The sequence below is a fragment of the Dasypus novemcinctus genome, chromosome 2 (genome assembly GCF_030445035.2).
Source record: "Dasypus novemcinctus isolate mDasNov1 chromosome 2, mDasNov1.1.hap2, whole genome shotgun sequence".
Taxonomy (NCBI): Eukaryota; Metazoa; Chordata; class Mammalia; order Cingulata; family Dasypodidae; genus Dasypus; species Dasypus novemcinctus.
The window spans coordinates 14,415,590-14,435,390 of record NC_080674.1 but is presented as its reverse complement, the minus strand read 5'-3'; the positions used below and the strand labels follow the sequence as shown (position 1 = coordinate 14,435,390).

Here is a 19,801-nt window from a genome sequence, read left to right as displayed (position 1 = left end):
GCTTCATCTCTTGCTATTTCTGTATCCTATGCTGTCGTTCCCACCCTCACAGGGGCACTTCAGGCTTTTTCCTGACCCTGGGACTTTGTGTGTCCCATTCCCTCTGCTTAAAATTTAGCCCAAGTCCTGCTGGCATGCCACCTTCTTCATGGGAGAAGCTTGTAGTCACTGTTGAAGATCCAGATCAAATTACAGCTCCATGCCTAAGCCTTGGCGTCCCCAAGTAGGGTTGTTTCTTTTGCATTCTTTCCTCTTATTGTTGCCATTCCATTTACCATGGTGTATTACAATGGCTTTTTAACCGGTCTTTCTTCTTAGTTAGAGTGTAAGCACCTGCTGAGTAGGGGTGGGTATCATTACTTTTAAAATATTTGCTGAAGGCATTAAAAAATGACTATCCCTATTTCACAATCCATATATGTATAGGGCAAAATAGCCACATTTGAGGGTGTTGGTAGACTGTGCTTTCTCCTATATTTCTATTAATATTTGAAACTAGAATATGAGGTTTTTTGTCTGCTTTAAACTCTACTATTATTTCTTCATGCATATATTCATTTGTGAAATGTGTTTAAGGGTTAACCATGTGCCAGAAATTGTGAATTGAAAATTTTAATACAAGACCAAGACCCAGTTCCAGATAAAGATGTTGAGATGAAGGGTTCCCAATAATTAACAAAAATTATATCAACTGCTAGTATTCACCAGCACCAAACAAAGGGGATGGTTATGGTTGAAAGTGCCAGGCAAGGAAAGGCACAGAAGATAGCTTGCAGTAGCTCCTTACCCACCTTGCCTGTTCTTCTTGAAGTAGTACCAGGGAAAGAATGTGCACAGACACTAGCAAAGTCTTAAGATTCTTACCATTACTCTCCCGACTGCTTCCTCCACAGTGTCTTTGAAGAGATTCATCTGGAAGAATGGGTTGGATGCTGGAAAAACAGGGCATAGCATCCACTTATCCTGTGTATTCAGGTTCAGAATAGACAGAAAAATGGTCTCCATTTTCCAGGGTTCTCACTGACTGGTATCCCAAGGATAGGTCTTGTCCTGAAATTTCTTTTCCCTTTCCTATTCTACTACATGAGGCTGAGCAAACTAAGAGGAATCTTCGAAGTCCTCTTGATCTCTCCATTAAAACCCGGAACAAGCCAGCCTGAGTTGTCTGCTGATTCGCACACTCGCCAGTCCCCACCTTACCCAAAGCTTCTCCCAACCCTCTCCTTCAGAAATGCCTTCATTCCTTCAACCTGTGCAGCTCTCCAGTCTGGTCCTGAGCTCCAGTGCCTTCCCACGTGATTATTTTATCTTATGCTTCTATTAAATAAATAGAAAACCAAGTAAATATTCACATGTTGTAAGATATGGGCCTTTGCTCTTCTGTGTTCTAGATCTCTCGGGTCATCCGTACTCCCAGAGGAAACGCCCTCCTTGTCGGGGTGGGCGGGTCAGGAAAGCAGAGCCTGACGAGGTTGGCTTCGTTCATTGCTGGCTATACTTCCTTCCAGATCACTCTGACAAGGTAGGTTTCCAAGCTTTTATTTTAATTAATCTAAAATGGATTTTGATAAGAGGTTTTCAGAGGCCACTTGAAGTGTGTTTTGTGTTATTATGTGTTTTTCTTATATCTAAGGAAGCACGATAGTTCTCCTTCTTGAATGTCACCTTATCTTTCCTTTTCAACCCCTGGAGTAGAATATGGCTATTTTGCATTTATGATAGCTGTCTTCCTACTGTTCTTTTGGGTATGAAGTGAATATTATGTGTACTCCTCTTGCTGTGTTTCAGAAGAAATTTATCCCTATCCAGTGTTAATTCATATTCTAAGAATGTTCATACACTAAAAAAATATATGAAAAATTTATATTGACTTACTGATTCATACATTTAAAAATATTTATTGAACACTAACTATGTCCCAGGCACTGGCTAGATGCTAGGAGTACAAGGGTGAGCAAGGTCAGTTTGGCCTGTGACATAATAGAACTTCAATTAAGTCCAGGGGACAGACCACTGAGCAACTCCTTCAATGAGGTGTGATATATGTAGGCACCATCTATGGTAAGGAAATAAAAGCAGATCCTGTTCAAGTTTGAGGGAGGGGCTCCTAACCTGGGGAAGGAACCATCTAGGGCAGGGCTTCTTAACTTTCTTTGCTCCACGGACCCCTTTGTCAGTCAGGTGAAAACCACGGACCCCTTACAAGTCCACACGATGCTGTGCCTTTTTAAATAAATGTATCACACCTGCACCAACATGTCCCCACAAGAATAATATTTTTTTGAATTTCAATTCAAGTTGACAGATACTTTGTTAAGAACCCCTGATCTAGGGTATGGTCAGAGGAGGCTTCCATAAGGAAGTGATGCTTAGAGTGAGATCTGAATATGTAGTAGAATTGTGTAGAATATGAATAGGAATTATCTCAGAAAAGAGGAGCAGTAAAGAATGTTCCAAGCACATGCAAAGGCACAGATATGGTTGGGCATAAAGCAAAAGGAGGTCTTGTAATGCATCGTACAGTTTGGATGTCATAGAGCAATACGAAGCCATTGGTAAGTTACCAGTAGGGAGGACATATCAGATTTATACATACAGAAAATGGATAGAGGGAGCTAAATTGGAGATGGAAGACTTATAAGGCTGTCTTGGGTGTCTAGGCAAAAGATGATGGTGTCATAAGTGGTAGCAGGGAGAATGGAGAAAGGGGAAATGTTCAAGAGATCATTTCATTAGGAAGTTGGAGTTATTGGACTTTTTATATATTGGTTCCTGGCTTGGGAAACTGTAGATGGTGTTGCTATTCATCAAGATAAGGAAACCCAGAGGAGTTGCCCTCAGATACACATGCGTGCAGGAAGAGATCAGAATCAGGAAATGACAAGTGAACATGAAGAGATAAGCAGTGTGGTCCAGAGGATAAACGGAAACTTAGTTTAATCAGGATAAGGTTAGAAGCAGGGGTCTGGTTTGGGAAGTTACTTGGGCTGAAAATTATTGGAGGATAATTTCTATAGGGTGGGAGCAGGAAGCCTGACATTTTGATCATTGACCTAGAGTTTTGGCTTGGCTAGTAAGGCAAAACATGTGGGTACTTTCTTATTAATGGAGGCCCATAGGCACCTTCTAGGGTAATGGATGACAATTATTCAACCTTGGATTGGGAGATCTAGATATTCCAACTGTTACTCTTACACTTTTTGTTTGGCCTCAATTTTAAGGTTATGCTTGGTAAATAAATCCAAAGATTGCTGTTTTAGTCAAGTACTAAGACTGAGAGAAGTAATTCTTATTTCCTTGTGGATAATTCTTCTAGTTTGTGGATAGAAGCAGAGGTAGATACACAATGACATGCCTTGGACAGGGATTGGACTCAGATTTTTTGTTTCTAACATTTGTATAAAACCTTATAGTTTTCAAAGCACTTTTACATGTATGAGTTCATTTGATCTTCAAAAGAACTTTGTGGATTAGAGGTCAGAAAGCATTAGTCCATTTTACAGCCAAGGCTCCAAGAGGCAATGACTTGGTCCCATATGTAACTGGAATTAGACTACAGACTTCCTCATTTCTAGTCTGGCATGATTTCTACTGTACCACACTTCTTCAATACAAATACTGTACAACTTTTCTCACCAACTGAAATGTTAGTTCCTCTGTATGTGATACTGTGGATGAACCACCACTGATGAAAAGAAGGGCCAAGGCCTTCCTTTCCAGAGCTGCTTTCACAAATACCACACAATGGGATTGCTTAATGGCAAGGCTTGCTTCCGCTTGAAGACTGTAACGTTCTGCTGTGCGCTGGCTACCATTGGGGTTCCCTTGGCTTGTATCTCACATGATGATGTACTCTACTTTCTGTGACTTCTGGGCCCTCTTTAGAAGGTTTCCAGTAATACAGATTAGGGCCCATCCTACACTAATTGGCCACACCTAAACTAAAGATAGCATCTTCAAAAGGAACTACTTACACCCACAGGGGCATGATTATGATTAAGTACTTGCTTGATGGGGTGCTTAATTCAACCTACCACCTTCAGCTCTCTTCAGCCTTCAAGAGAGCATCCTATTCCTTAAGACTTTTCAAAATCATGTGACCAAGGAATGGGTTTCAAGATCCTCATTTCTGGAAACATAATGATTTGTTAGATGATTTAGGTCATATCTATAGCAGCAAGACCCTTGAGACAAATGGGACTGGGATGAATGTTTTCCCTATATCACAAGAAGCTGGGATGAGATATTTTACTTTTTCTTCCTTTTTTTTTAAGGAACAACGGTATGATGCATGGTTGTCATGTTTGTGATTCTAGGGTTATGTTATAGATTTTAGAGAAAGAGTACAGAAAGTAAATTCTAGTAGCTTTCCTTAAATCAAATGACCATTTGCCCTTGTGCCCTGAAATCTGAATTTATTTAATTCAAATAAAAACTCATTAAGTCTGAGACTCCAGGATTGGAATATTTTAATTTTTACTTCTGGTGGTAACAGGCTACTCTGTATTGGGACCTGTCCAACATGTCTTCATTGTAAGGATGACTTCTACTGAAGGGTTACTTTTGACAATCAAAGATTTTGAGTAAGATATTTCATAATTTTTTTCAGCTTTTCTACTCCAGTTTACTGATTGCTCAGAAAGCTAATTCTTTTATATGGAATCCAAAGGCGTAATGAAAATAATAAAGGCACTGAGGGATAAAGAAGGTATCATTTGTAACAGGGCGGTTACTGAATATTTCTCACCCCACATAATGAAGGCTTACACTGTTTAGTTTAGTCTAATTCATGAGATGCCTTCTAAAGTACCAATTGCAGAAGAACGTTCAGCGATATTCCAATTTGGCTTTTCTGCTTTCTTTGCCAACGTATTTTCAAAATGTGAAAATGCACATTCAAATCATGTTTGACTGTTGTTAAATTTATTTATTTTTGGCTCAGGTTGACTTTTCACTCATTTTATTTTTCGAAAACATTGAATATACTGTTTCAGAAATTGTGGAATTGTAAAAATCAATTAAGTTTGCAAGCAAATACAGTAAACTAGTAACATTCCTATAATATAACTACTTGATGGATAAAAATCAGCAATATTTGGCTAGTCAAATGTCAGAAAGCATTCGTATAAGGGTCTTTCATTCCCACACAAATATTTTAACTAATGACAATATTTCTTTAGGTCCTATAACACATCAAACCTGATGGAAGACCTGAAAATTTTATATAGGACAGCTGGTCAACAAGGCAAAGGGATCACTTTTCTTTTCACGGACAATGAGATTAAAGATGAGTCCTTTTTGGAATATATGAATAATGTTTTATCATCTGGTGAGGTACGAGCACCTGAATTCATCACATGTTTTGTCTTTTCAGATTTCCCCTACCTTTAGAACTCTCCTTATTTCCTTCCATCAGAGTTTCGAGCAAGTGTTATTGGGGATTAGGCGATCAGTACAAGAATGATTTTTCTATTGAGTTTTTGAAGAATAAAATGTGGAGCTAAGCATTTAACACTTTAATGAATGCTCCAGTGAGAAAGGAAGACCAGAAGAGGGAGGTTAGAAGGAAAACTGGATTTTTTAATATTTCCATATATCCCCAGAGGGCTACAACTTTAAAATTAGTAATCGAATCAGTTATATATTTAAAAATATGATATATATCTCATCGTGAAGATTTTGGTTAATTTTCCAAAGGTGCGTTTGAGAACATGAATGGTGGAAAGACATTTCTGTATTTGTTGAATTACGCATTTTGATTTGTTTTCCTATGTGTGTACTCAATTTGAATGTCTGTATTCTCTTTAAGGTCTCTAACCTATTTGCCCGGGATGAAATTGATGACATTAATAATGACCTTATACCAGTCATGAAAAAAGAATACCCCAGGCGCCCTCCTTCCAACGAGAACCTGTATGACTACTTCATGAGTCGGGTCCGACAGAACCTCCATATCGTGCTCTGCTTTTCACCCGTGGGGGAAAAGTTTCGAAATCGAGCTTTGAAATTCCCTGCCCTTATTTCAGGCTGCACTATCGACTGGTTCAGCCGATGGCCGAAGGACGCCTTAGTTGCTGGTTAGTGCGGTGGAAATTTTTATGCTGGTGTTCCTGATTTACCCTGTTTATTTATCTATGTATTTTTACCTCCTGTGCTGTTTGCTGTCACTGTATTGGGTTGAGCCAGAAGCCACTTTGCTGTCTGAGTTTTTTTTTTTTTTTTGCCAAGAGATGGTGCTCTTTCTTATTTGGTAGCTAATTTTCCCCTGAGCGTGGTTATCAGAGAATGAGATTCTTAATTCATACCCCTTGGATTAATTTAGAATAATTTTGTTTTCAATGTTCCTTGAAGGCTCTCTGTCTCAGGTGCATCCCCAAGCAGTTTTGGGGATGTCACAGGCAGGCACTGAGGTTTTCATCTCTGTGATAGCATCGGTGTTCTTTTAAAGAGGGATTGTCAGCTGCAGAGTAGTTTAAGCCAAGCCTCTCCTGGCTGTTTCCTTCTCATGGCGGCAGTGCTAGAAATCAAAGCATTATCCAGAAATCCTCGGAAGGCGTCTGTCCTTGAAAGAGAATGACTACCACGGGCGTCCTGTGCCGCAAGCCCTCGCTGCCCCTGCTGTTGTCTAACCTTCCCGTCTACGGAGCGCCAGTGCTTCTTTCACTCTGACTGCAATGCAGTAGTAGTACGGGAGATGTGAGAAACCAGCCATTTGGCTTAGAGTAGGGCTTTTGAAAAATCTTTTGGTGCGAGGTTGTCTGTGGGTATTTTAGAAGATACAGATACTGAGGTCTCACCTTGGCCTACTGTACCTGAACTCCAGGAGAACTCTGATTCAGGCCAGTAGTTTTCAAACTTTTGTCTGGTTATCATTATTTTTAAAGCATCAGAGCCTTATTTCCCAGCAAAATCTTATGGGTAGCCGTAATAGAGAAAATAGTTAACAGAGGAGGAGAGGGAGGGTCCTGGAGCCTCACCCACTTATCCCCACCTGCTGCCCTCCAGCTCTTTGGCACCCAGTGTGAAAACGATGGATTAACCGACTTCTCCCCTTGAAAGATGGAGGAACTGGGCACAGGGAAGCAGAGGGGCTTCTCCGAGGTGCAGGAAGTGAGCAGGATTAGTCCTGGGGCCAGAGCCCAAGTTTGCTATTCATTTTTTGTTTAACCAACTCTTATCCACAGGGGATGTTTCGTTCTCAGCCCTACTGCTATCGACACTAATGGTTTTCCCATTTTTGGCTTTCAACACAGACTGTTTAATATGTTTGAGGTACAGAGGTATAGCTCTTTTTCCTCATGTGTCTTCTAAGGTTTGAGAAAAGACCAGTTATTTTAAATGTTAATTCCTATAAAAAATATATAGATGAGCATAAAATGACAGTAGTTTGGAGCTATATTAAAGTTTAGTGGGAAATATGATAATTAGTATGCAAATACGTTGTAAAACACCATGTACCATGTAAAATATGAATATTAATAATGAAAATAACAATTCCAGCTGCTAAGTACTGTAATAAACCATAATGTCGATGATTTCATTTAAATATGGATCCCTTTCCTACTTCAACCATTCCTTCTCAAACAAAACAATGGTCTCATGGCACCTCCTTTTATAAACCTCCCTTTGCTAATCTCTCTCACCTCGGTCCCCTTCTTTTAATTCTCCTTGCTGGTAAGTCAGTATGGGCAGGCGTTCACCCAAGCCAAAATTACATGGCGCACAGGGAAACGCTCAGTTCCTAGCTAGAGTCCTGACGTGCCCACATGCACCTCTTCATTCCTTTATTCAAAACATTAATTGAGCCAGGCCCAGTGGAGAGCAGACTCATTTCAGCAGCTTACAACCCAGTGGGATAAACAGGTGGCAAGCTTTCATAATAGTGTTTGCTGAGCACCACCAGGTATCAGGGCATCCTGGGTTTTCCTGTGACAGACAGTCTTTCTATCTGCTCATTGCTGGAGTCAGATCATCTTCCTCTCCTGCCCAAAAGCCTTATTCCTGGTCATTCCTTTCTCTGTATCTCAAAAGTGATTATTTCAAAGGGTTTCTATTCTCTTCAAAACTCCCAGTCCTCATGGCTCCTGTGCATTCTCAAACAGATGGTTCCAAGTCTTACTTCCAAGAGAAATGGGTTCCCTCAGCTTCCCACCATCGCTTACAAACCTGCTTGGTTCTGCATCCCAGCTGGCTTTCTGATCCAACTGAGAACTGTGCTTTCCTGTAAGTTACTTAATCCTTTCTCAGGAAAATGGGGTCTTTTTGGGTCTCCTCCATCTCTCCCTCTCTCAAGTGAGTCTTTCCCATCTGCATTTTCAGGCACTGCGGGCTCCATTCCATGCTTTTCTGCAACTGAGAAAGTCTCCCATTCCTCTGGATGGGTGCATCTCTGTGCCAATTGGTACAACTCACCAGTTAGCTTGGGCTGACTTTTGGTCTCAGTTCATCTCCACTCTTGGGCACCTATTTGTGTCCTGAGACCCTGAGTATTTTAACATGCCCCACACTCTCCCAGTTTTCAAAACAGTATGCATCCCTTTCTCTACATTCCTTATTTCTCCAGCTATTCCTCTCCTTCTTTTCACTACCAAACATCTTGAAAGACTTTTCTGAATTCTTGGCCTTGATCCTAGTATTGTGCAGATTAAAATGAGTTAGTGTAAGTAAGATGCTTACGATTGGGCTGGAACATAATAAGCCATTTGTAGCTATTTTTTACTCTTTTTAAAAAATCATTTCATTATGCCTCTATTTATGTTTTTACTGTTCTTATGCTCCTTTCCCACTCACTTCTCAAGCAGGTCCAGTTGATCTTTTGCTTCCAAATTTCACAGAAAAGTGTCTCACTGAGGTCACCAGTGACATGTTACTATGTTTGGTGGACATCAAGTCATTCTATTCCTTCACTCTTAGCCGCATGTAACAATGTTGACCATTCCCCACAGCTTCTGAGATACGTCTTGCCCTAATTGTCCTCCATGATTCTGGTTGTGCCTTTTCTAGAAACTCCTCTGCAATTTTAATTTTGGAGTTTCTCATTGCTTCTAGAATTCCTTCTTTCCTCATTCTATATTCTCTCCCCAGGCAAGCCCATCCATAGCCTCTTCTATAAGATGCCTGATTAATTTTTTTTTTTATCCCCTGTCTAGCCCTGTCCTCTGAGCTTGAAGCCTATGCACTCAAATGCCTGCATGATACATTCTCTTGGATGTTTCACAGGCTCCTTAAACTCAAACTATCAACCACTGAGCTGGTTCACATCTGGTCTCCCTTTTTACCCACCAGCATTAATCACACTAGACAATTAGAGACCCGGTTGTCTTCAACAGCTTTCCTTCCCTCAACTCTCAAGTCAAATCCATCTTCAAGTCAAGTCGACCCTCTCTCCTCACAATTGGAATCCATCCCTCTCTTTCCCTTTTCACTGCCATTCTGGGCCATGCTATCATCATCACTCACCTGAACTACACAGATAGCTTTCTAAAGATATCGTCTCACATTGCAGGCAGAGTAGTGGTAAAAACACAAACCAAGCCACATTACTTTCTGCCTAAAGCCGTCTGTGTCCTCTCAGTGCTCTTAGGAAAAAGATCCAATGTTTAGCATGGCCTCCAAAGCTGGCAAGAGCTGGGCTTGCTGACCTTCCCAGCCTCAATTGAGGCTGCTTATCATCCCCCATCTGTTCTCCTTGATCCTTGGACGTGCCATCTTCCTTCCCATCTGGGCCTTTCACATCATGCACTGCCCTCCTCTTCCCATTCCTCCCTGCACTGTCGTCCCCTTGCCTGGATAATGCTGGTTCAAGTGAATGTCACTTCCTCAGAAACTTTCCCATTGCCCTCTTTCTTCCCATAAACCAGATCCCTTGTGATCCATTGCTCAACACTCTGTGCTGTTCCTTCCTGGGATGAATAACAGTTTATAATGTATGTTCTTAGTTGTGGGATTTATTTGATTAATGCCTATCTGTCTTACTAGACTAAAAACTCCATGAAACCAAGGACACAATTTTATCCTCAGGAGCAAATGGTGTCTGCTGATACATATGACATTGAATGAATAAGACTGGGTTCATCATCCTTATATAACAGAGTTCTAACTTACTTATACTCTTTATCAACAAAATACCTCCTTTCCTTCCTGATAACCCTTTTTCTTTTATTTTTTCTTTTTTAAAAGATTTATTTATTTCTCTCCCTTCCCCCCCCACCCTGGTCGTCTGTTTTCTGTGTCTGTTTTACTGCGTCTTCTTTGTCCACTTCTGTTGTTGTCAGTGGCATGGAAATGTTTCTTTTTTTGTTGCGTTATCTTGCTGCGGCAGCTCTCCATGTGTGCGGCACCATTCCTGGGCAGGCTGCACTTTTTTTCACACTGGGCGGCTCTCCTTAGAGGGCGCACTCCTTGTGCATGGGGCTCCCCTACGCGGGGGACACCCCTGCATGGCGCGGCACTCCTTGCGCGCATCAGCACTGCTCATGGGCCACCTCCACATGGGTCAAGGAGGCCCGGGGTTTAACCACGAACCTCCCTTGTGGTAGACAGACGCCCTAACCACTGGGCCAAGTCTGCCGCCACCCTTTTTCTTTTATACTCTGAGCATGTTTTATTCATCCTTATCTTTCCACGGGTCTTCCTTTTCTAGATTGCTTTCCCTTTTCTTCTTCATTTATCTAAGTTCCAAAACTCTTTATTTTATTTTATTTTTTTTTATTGATTTTGTAAAAATATTACATTAAAAAAATATGAGGTCCCATTCGACCCCACCACCCCCACCACACCCCTCCCCCCCCAGCAACACTCACTCCCATCATCATGACACATCCATTGCATTTGGTAAGTACATCTCTGGGTATCTCTGCACCTCATGGTCATTGGTCCACATCATGGCACATACTCTCCCCCATTCCATCCAGTGAGCCCTGGGAGGATTTACAATGTCCGGTGATTGCCCCTGAAGCACCATCCAGGGCAACTCCAAGTCCCAAAGGCGCCTCCACATCTCATCTCTTCCTGCCATTCCCCATACCCATCAGCCACCATGTCCACTTTTCCCACTCCAATGCCACCTTTTCTCTGAGGTCCTTGGATTGGTTGTGTCCGTTGCACCTCTATGTCAAAAGGAGGCTCAGATTCCACATGGTTACTGGATGCAATCCTCCTGCTTTCAGTTGTAGGCACTCTAGGCTCCATGGTGTGGTGGTTGTCCTTCAACTCCATCTTAGCTGAGTGAGGTGAGTCCAATAAATCAGATTGTAGGAGCTGGAGCTCATCACATGCCTTGATTCTCCTCTGTTTACTTGGAGCTATTTTAATTTTTTCCCTTTATTGGACTTTCTGTATCTACAGCACTTACACTTTATATACTGCATCTGGGCATATAAATCTTTTTAAATCCTTTGATAGCTAGTAAACTTTTATGGCTATATCTCCAGTTCAGCCTAGTAATTATTTACTACCTGCATAATATATGAGTACTTAGTACTGTGCTAAAGACAGTATTGGATAAAATAATTATGACATAGTTCCTTTCTTCAATCAGTATAAAATCTTGTTGGGAAAACCAATATTTACACATCAAATTATAACTTGCCATATGTTATTTTGAAAGAATACCATCTGTGGGTATTGTTGTGTGTCCTGCTGTGGCCCACTGGCTGGACTGGGGGAGAGTGTGGACGACAATGTGGACCACCGTCCATGTGGTGCAGCGGTGCTCCAGAATGTATTCGCCAGGTGCAGTGGATGTGCCGTGATGATGGAAGAGGTTGTTGATGTGGGACGGGGGGGTGGGTGAGAAGGGGAGTATATAGGGACCTCATATTTTTTGAATGTAACATTTAAAAGAAAATAAAGAAGAAAAATAAATAAAAAATAAATAAAAGGGAAAAAATACACTTAGGGATTTAAGTGTTATTCAGTCTTTTTAGAAAAATAGCAGCAGGGTCTCTAGAAAAACCATTACTTAACTTGCCATAAGGATGTTGACTGTGAAATAAATTATTATCTCTATTTATATCATAAGGAAATATATCATTTATAGTTTGTGATAGTATATTTCAATAGAGTATAAGCAATACTTGCCATAAAATAAAAGTAATTATTGTGTTTTTGACCATATTTATATAAAATATACTCAAAAGGTTAATACTAGATTTTATAGTATTTCCAATAATTATAGTGTTTTTTTAAAAAAGTGATTTCTTTTATATTTATCTGGATTTAACTTGGCTGAGTGTTCTGATGAAACATTTAAAGAAAAATATGCTTTGTTTTATGTTGTAAAATCCTTGTCTTGCTCACCAGTTAAAAATCTCCATTTTGGTAAATCTTTATTTTTAACTTTATATAGAATTGTTTTGAATATATTATTTCTAACTATCCATATCATCTTCATTCTAATTGTCTTGTGTTTCTTTATGAAACTCTGTGATTCAAAAGTCACTGCTAAATCAGTCAAGCTGATTGTTATTTATGTGAATCACCCTTCTTTGATTCCAATAAATAAATGCAGTTTCAAGCAAAATTAATTAGAGAGGTATTTTTTCAAAGAGGACCATTTTAGTTATGTAAATAAATAATCTTTGAAAATTATTATTTGATTTGTGCTATACAAAATCTTGGCCTCATCAGTAGGCATAACTGCTTCTCCAACTTCCCACAGCTGATGATGTGGATAAAGAGAAGGAGACAGTGGACACAGTACCCCTCCAAAAGTAACACTGACCACAAAAGTGCTCACTGTTTTTCAGAAAAATTAGCATATTTTTTCATGAATCATGTTAGTAAGTATTTTTGAACTTTCAGCTTCAATTAAAAAATGTTTGCTTAGGCTTCTAAAGACTTCACATAGCTTGGTTCTGTTTGAATTGCTAAATTGAGCCAATGTAGCCTTTGTAGACCATCATCTTTAGGTTAGAATACCAACTCTGCCACTTGCAAGCAAACTTCTCTAAGCCTCATTTTCCTCATTTATATAATATATATAATAATATTCATCACTTAGGGATGTAAGGATGAACTGAAACACTTTGTGATTCAGGATCTTCCAAATTATTTATACTTGCCTTTGATTGTATCAATTAGGGATGCATTTGGCTCTGAATAAGAGAACCCCAAAGAAGCAGTGGCTTAAACAGGTAGTGGGTTGTTTTTTTCACTACCAGGAAAATGCCAACGTGGTAGTACAGAACAATGCCTTTGGGGATCTTGCTCCTTCTGTCTTGCTGTCATCATTAGTGTGTACCTTTTATCCTCATAGGTGCAAGACAGGTGCTGCATCTCAAGGCATCATGTTGGCTGGCTTGCTCCTCATGAAACTTTGCTTTTTAACTCAGGACAAGATTTTTCCCCAGGAATTTTCACCTACATGTCATTGGCCAGAACTGGTCACTCTTAATTCCATGAGGCTTTAGGGAAACAAAGAGTTTAAGCTGGGCAGATTGTTACCTTGAGAAAAATTGGGATTCTTTTAGTAAGGAAGAGGAGGGATGGCTATTGCTTAGGCAACGAGTATCATTCCTTGTTTAGGCACCTAGTATGATTGCCCTCCTTTCTAGAGATACTTCAGTTCTTTTAATAAGAGTGAAGAAGAAATTTGAGAACACCAATTTGGACTGAGCTAGGTGTCATCTCCTTTAACCTACACATGCCTCACTGTTTTTCCCATCAGTTGAAATGCACAATCCTTACAGCATACAACCCCCACTTGTCTCAGACATCAGCCTGAAGGTGGGGCTGGTTCAGTGGTGTGAAGGGTCTTAGATCGCTAAACTGACATTGGATGTTGAAGATGATGGGAGGGTAGTGTCATAGAACAGTGGCCAGTAGTCCTGGATTCTGTCATGAACAAGCTATGTGATCTTGGGAAAGTTATATCACTTTCTAAAATCACATTTCCTCACTCTTAACTCGAGGCCTCTTGTGTGCATCTCAGAAGATGTAGGTCAACCCAAGAGAGAAGTTCTGATCTTTTTAAGTAAGCTTTCCTGCATCCAAGATTGTGAGCCTATGGAAAAATGTACTTAAAATCCACCCCATTTTTATTCTCTGATTTTTTTAGGGAAAGAAAATGACAACTTCCTACATAAAAAAGAATGACCAATATACTGATACTCTGTTCTCATAAGAAGGAAAGAAATCACTACCTGGTAAACACCAGGAAGTTTCCCACAATGCCAAGTAAAGCATGTAGCTTGGTGCCTGGCATATAGTGAATCTTGCAGCCTTTATGGTTCTCACCGACAAGAAATTGTCACGGGCAAGAATCATTCTCATTTTTCTAGTGCTCAGATATAAACTTTCTAGAAGTTTAAACTTGGTTCCTTAACTCAGTATGATAAAATGTCACTTCTGAGTATCTCAATGTGTTGCCTTTCAGTGTATTTGTAACCATGCTGATAAATGACCTCTACCATTTACATAGATATAAATCCTTCCTCACAGTTCCTGCATTAAGAACTCAGTTTAATGATCAATTGCTAGAGCCAAAATGATATCACTGTTTATGTCTTTGCTAACTATCACATGTTAGAATTGCTCATTTAATTCCTTCTCTTTCCCTCCCTTTTTATGGGCCATATTTTTATTTGCAACTCTTATGTACATTGTTCAACACTTGGAGTACTTTTTAAGCCAACCCATCAGCCATTTCTGGTACGATACATAAAGATGGCTGTGATTATTTCACTCTGCATTATGCATAATGCTTGTAAATTCCTTGGGGTTGAGACTGAGCATCTTCTTTATTTATTTATTTTTCACTCTGTGGCAGCCATCCCAGTGGTGGACATATAGAAGACACTCAAGAAAAATGCTGTGACTGATGAGCTCTGACTTTATGGCCTATTCTTACAGTAGGAAATGCTTTCCTAGAATTAGTTCTGTGTTTGGCACTGTTGGGAAGGTAAAGGTCTCCAAGAACAAATTTTTACCCAAACATTTCTAAAGATGCTATAAATTAGAATTGACAGCAAATGGTTAGATGCCCCATTAAAGAACAAGATGGCCGCGGCATAAAAAAATTTAGTGATGAACATTTTCACCTGCCCAATGTAGTCAGTTCCCGGAGGGAATTAAGGGTATGACAGGTTCTAAGTGAAAAAATAAATGGGGTTGTTAAATATGAGTACCAGGTGGTCACTGACTTCTGAGTTATTTGTACCACTTTGGTCCTTATGTAAACCGTAAACCAGGCTGGCTGCTGACCAGAACCTGCAGCTGTGTAGAAGAGGCTTCTTTGCACAAGCAAAGAATGATGATAGGCTCAAAGTCTTTTATAGCTTTGCACATGAAAGGGAAAAGTGAAAATAAAATTGTTGATATCACAGGCCTCGGGCTAAAAATGCTGATACAGATCTACCTAGCAGGGGCCACAAAAGTAGTGTGCAGAGCCTAGAAATGTCTAAGTCTACTTTAAAAATAGCCGGTTAGCTTTTAAAATAGTAAAGCATGTTATTTTACACACTGTTTTCTTCATGCTTTCCAGTGTCTGAGCACTTCCTCTCTTCCTATGATATTGACTGCAGTTTGGAAACAAAGAAAGAGGTGGTCCAGTGCATGGGCTCTTTCCAAGATGGGGTGGCTGAGAAGTGTGTTGATTATTTCCGGAGATTCCGTCGTTCTACCCACGTGACGCCCAAATCGTACCTCTCCTTTATTCAGGGCTACAAGTTCATATATGGAGAAAAGCATGCCGAAGTGCGAACCCTGGCCAACAGGTAAGAGTCAGGTTCAAGTATGAATTCAGTTTCAAGCAGTGATTCTCCACGGGGAGTGGGGTAGGGCAAATTAGCCTCTGAGGGGACCCTTGGCAATTAGGGACTTTATTGTTACCTAAGAGAATAAAATGTTGCCACGTTATGATGCATCCCAGCACTTTCTACGATATGAGTGGACTACTAATTGAAGTAATAGACCTGGAAGGAGGTTGAGATTTTAGTCTTCTACTTCCTCCCTGTTTCTACCCTCTTGTCCTCTTCCAGTGTGAATGCCCTGCTTTACTGATGTTTGTTCCATCTTCACTGTGTTGCTCTGCTCTTTCTGAATATTCAGAGCTTCTGTCTGAATTTGGCCAGAATCAGCCAGGGTTGCTGCATAAGAGATCTCTGGGTAGGTTTTTGGACTAAATGACTTCTGCGGCCTCCAGACTTTAAGATCACAAGATTTCAAATTCAGGCAGGCAGGTAGCCTTTTTGTGGGGGCTGTTCTGATAGTTTTAAATTAGTTTCTTCTCTTTCCAAATCTTCTGTTAACATCCTTGGTCTCTTTGGAAAGCAAAAGTTATTTATTTTCCTTTCTCTTTCATAGGGCTTCCACTGGAGTTTATGTTCATTGAGTTCAACTTTATTCAGCGTATTTTGTGCTTATATAGATTCCAGACCCATTGTGGTTCTTCATATCATGTGACTTTGTTTTAGCAGGTTTACTCTTCCCCCAAACAATCTATGAAGAACATACAAGTGTCTTCAGGCTGGAATCAAGCCCTCATATATGTGCCTCTTGTCAAGCCCTCCTGGGTTTGCTGTTTGCACATATGCTTATTCTTCAGATATGACCACTACTTCTCAGGCTAGTGGACCAATAATTGGGAAATGTGGCCAAATGCCATGGATTTTAACATTGCTCATTTGGATTTTCAACTCCAGAATGAACACTGGATTGGAAAAACTAAAAGAAGCTTCAGAGTCTGTTGCAGCCCTGAGCAAAGAACTGGAAGTGAAAGAAAAGGAGCTGCAAGTGGCCAATGATAAAGCTGACACGGTGGGTGGACATTTACACGTGAGCCATATTTGGTTTGAATTCCCAAATTCATAAATATTAACAACGTATGTATGCTGAGTCATTTAAAACCATAAAAATATAAGTAATTCATTTCCATTAGAATAAATTACTCTTGATATTATGCATGAAAAATTGTGTAAGTGGACATAATTGACAAATCAAGGCAAACATTTCCAGTTTTCAGCTGGATCTTTGTTAAATTTTGAAGAGGTGTTTTTTTTTTTTTTTATATTGGGTTAGGTCTTAAAAGAAGTGACAATGAAAGCACAGGCTGCTGAAAAGGTAAAGGCTGAGGTACAGAAGGTGAAGGACAAAGCACAGGCCATTGTAGACAGCATTTCTAAAGACAAAGCCATTGCTGAAGAAAAACTGGAAGCAGCAAAGCCAGCCTTAGAAGAAGCAGAAGCAGCATTGCAGGCAAGTCTGTGGGGGCATAACAAATGTCAACTTTAGATTCTGGAAGGAGCACTAGGCAAAAATGATTAGTAACAACAAGACACTGCCCTAACTCATTCAGACCAAAGCTCCAAACACTGAAATGTTTTCAAGTAATATTTTCCTTTTGGAGACTATTTTGGCTCTTTATAGATTTTGCACATGCTACTTAACATCTCATTTTCCTCTCTCATCACTGATGGGCAGTGTCATAAAACAGTGGCCTAGGAGTTCTAGATTCTGTCATTAATAAGCTCTGGGAAAGTCATATCACTTTCTAGAATCACATTTCCTCACTTAAAACTTGAGGATATTGGTATAGATGATCTGTGACATTGTTAGCCTCAACATTCTCTGATTCTGTCCATGAATTATCTGAGTTAACCTAGCTCTTTCATGGCAGAGTTTGATCAGACTTCCAACAGAATAAGTCAATACAATTGTGTGGCCATTACACAAATAGTGAAATTAGAGAGGAAGTTGGATTTTGAGAGAATATAATGATTAACGTGAACCTTGCTATACCTTTCAGGACTGGTCCAGTTTGAAGACTCAGTTTAAGATATTTTTGGATTGAACTTCAACTTGTTCTTACTTCACTCTCACATATCTACTCCCTTATACTACAGAGTCCTTGCCATAGAAAATGGCTGGAGAAATGGAGCGCTGCTCATCTAGTCATTCTTTTTTTTTATGTTATTTTTTTTAAAAGATACGTAGATCACACAAAATGTTACATTCAAAAACCAAGAGGTTCCCATATACTCCACTCCCCATACCCCCCACTCCTCCCATATCAACAACTTCTTTCATTAGTTTGGTACATTCATTGCATTTGATGAATACATTTTGGAGCTCTGCTACACTGCATGGATTGTAGCTTACTTTGTAGTTTACACTCTTTCCTAGTTCATTCAGTGGGTTATGGCAGGATATATAATGTCCTACATCTGTCCCTGCAGTATCATTCAGGACAATCTAAGTCCCCAAAATGCCCCCATATCACATCTCTTTTTCCCTCTCCCTGCCTTTAGCAATTCTCTTGGGCACTGACTCCACATCAGTGATATAATTTCTTCCATTGCTTGAGTCACAATAATTCTATAGTAGAATACTGGTACATCCACTCTAATCCATGTTTTATTCCTCTATCCTGAGGACCCTGGGATGGTGATGCCCACTCCACCTCTAAATTAAGTCTGGGCTTAGATCCCACATGGCTGATGGATTGGATTCTCCTGCTTGTAGTTGTAGACTCTCGGTTCCTTGGTATGGTGGTAGACCATCCTCATCTCCTTGTTAGCTGACTTGGGTAAGTCCAATGAACTGGAGAGTAGGTGTTTCAACCCTGCTGAGGCTCAGGGCTCAGCTGGCACACAGCCAATCCAGAAATTCAAGTCTCCTGGTCATTTACCAACCCCAGAGCCAACCACAGGTTCAGTAACAGTGACAGAAGAGGCATGTGTAGAGAGGTCACATCTGAGTCCAACTCCATCACACTCAGGAGCACAAATTCCAAAACAGGGCCCGATGGCAAGGCAGTGAACTCCAGAGCCATCTGCCATGACTGTAGGACCTGGGTGTCTCCGGAGCCCTCAGAAGCACCACTACCTGGGGTTGTATCTACTTTGGCTATCTCTGAGATTCTGCTGAGAGGTGCATAAGTGCTACTCCTCTGATGACCTCCCAACTCATTTTGAAGTCTCTTAGCCATATAAACACATTTGTCTTTACTGTTTCCCCCTTTTAATTCAAGTTTCTTAACCTTACCTGAGTATGCAGTATTACTTGATAATGTAATTATTTTTTACCACTTCCTTTGCTCACTGTCTACAATACTTCTAAATATTTTTGATCCAAGTGAAGTCTTTAGGCTTTCTGAATGCATTTAATATTTGTGGCTTTGTAACCTTTGAGAAATAAGGTATTGCCTTCACTTTTATCATTACTAATAATCACACCACTCTTACATGTTAGTGTATCTTTGCATATTCTTTCCCCATTCCTCTGGTCATTGGCTAAACTGTTCCTCCAAAGCCTTGAAGTCTTCCAGGGTGGTCAGTCTCTCAGGCTTGTGGGAGTATCACTCCCTTTCTGTCTCCATGGCTTCCCTGAGCATCTCTGATCAACAAAGAGAAGGCAACGACAGAACAAAGAAACTCTGGAAACTTTGTTGAATCCTTGATGCCTCCTGGCAACACAGAAACAGGGCATATGGCATTTCAGGTCTTGCTTAAGGGTCTAAAATTTTTCCCAGGTTTAGAAGGCTTGGCATCTCTTTTGATATTACATCATGTTTTCTAGTAACTTCTTAATTTAGTGTTCTCCACTACCAAATATCTCATATCACAGTATAGCCAGTGAAGAAATGTGTGAAAGCAGGGGTAAAGTGATGGGGTATTTGAGAGAGTTTTGATAATTTCTTTAATTGATCCTGCCTGCTATTTTGCTGCCTCTTTGAGAGATTTTGCAATCTTAAAATATGGTACTACCAATTTATATTAAGACAGTTCCAAGTGAGTCCAAATTTTTTGACATTTTGGCATCAGGTTGAATAAATCTTTGTAACAAATAAGATAATGCAAAA

General features: G+C 40.1%; 1 protein-coding gene across 1 annotated transcript in view; it reads left to right on the top strand.

The window, feature by feature from the left end:
• DNAH5 (dynein axonemal heavy chain 5) overlaps positions 1-19,801 on the top strand; it is a 272,686-nt gene that overhangs the window by 160,812 nt on the left and 92,073 nt on the right. The window contains exons 53-58 of the mRNA XM_058306977.1: positions 1,392-1,522; positions 5,181-5,334; positions 5,810-6,077; positions 15,485-15,716; positions 16,644-16,758; positions 17,020-17,196. Coding sequence (XP_058162960.1) covers positions 1,392-1,522; positions 5,181-5,334; positions 5,810-6,077; positions 15,485-15,716; positions 16,644-16,758; positions 17,020-17,196 — 1,077 coding nt within the window. The remainder of the gene's footprint in view (positions 1-1,391; positions 1,523-5,180; positions 5,335-5,809; positions 6,078-15,484; positions 15,717-16,643; positions 16,759-17,019; positions 17,197-19,801) is intronic.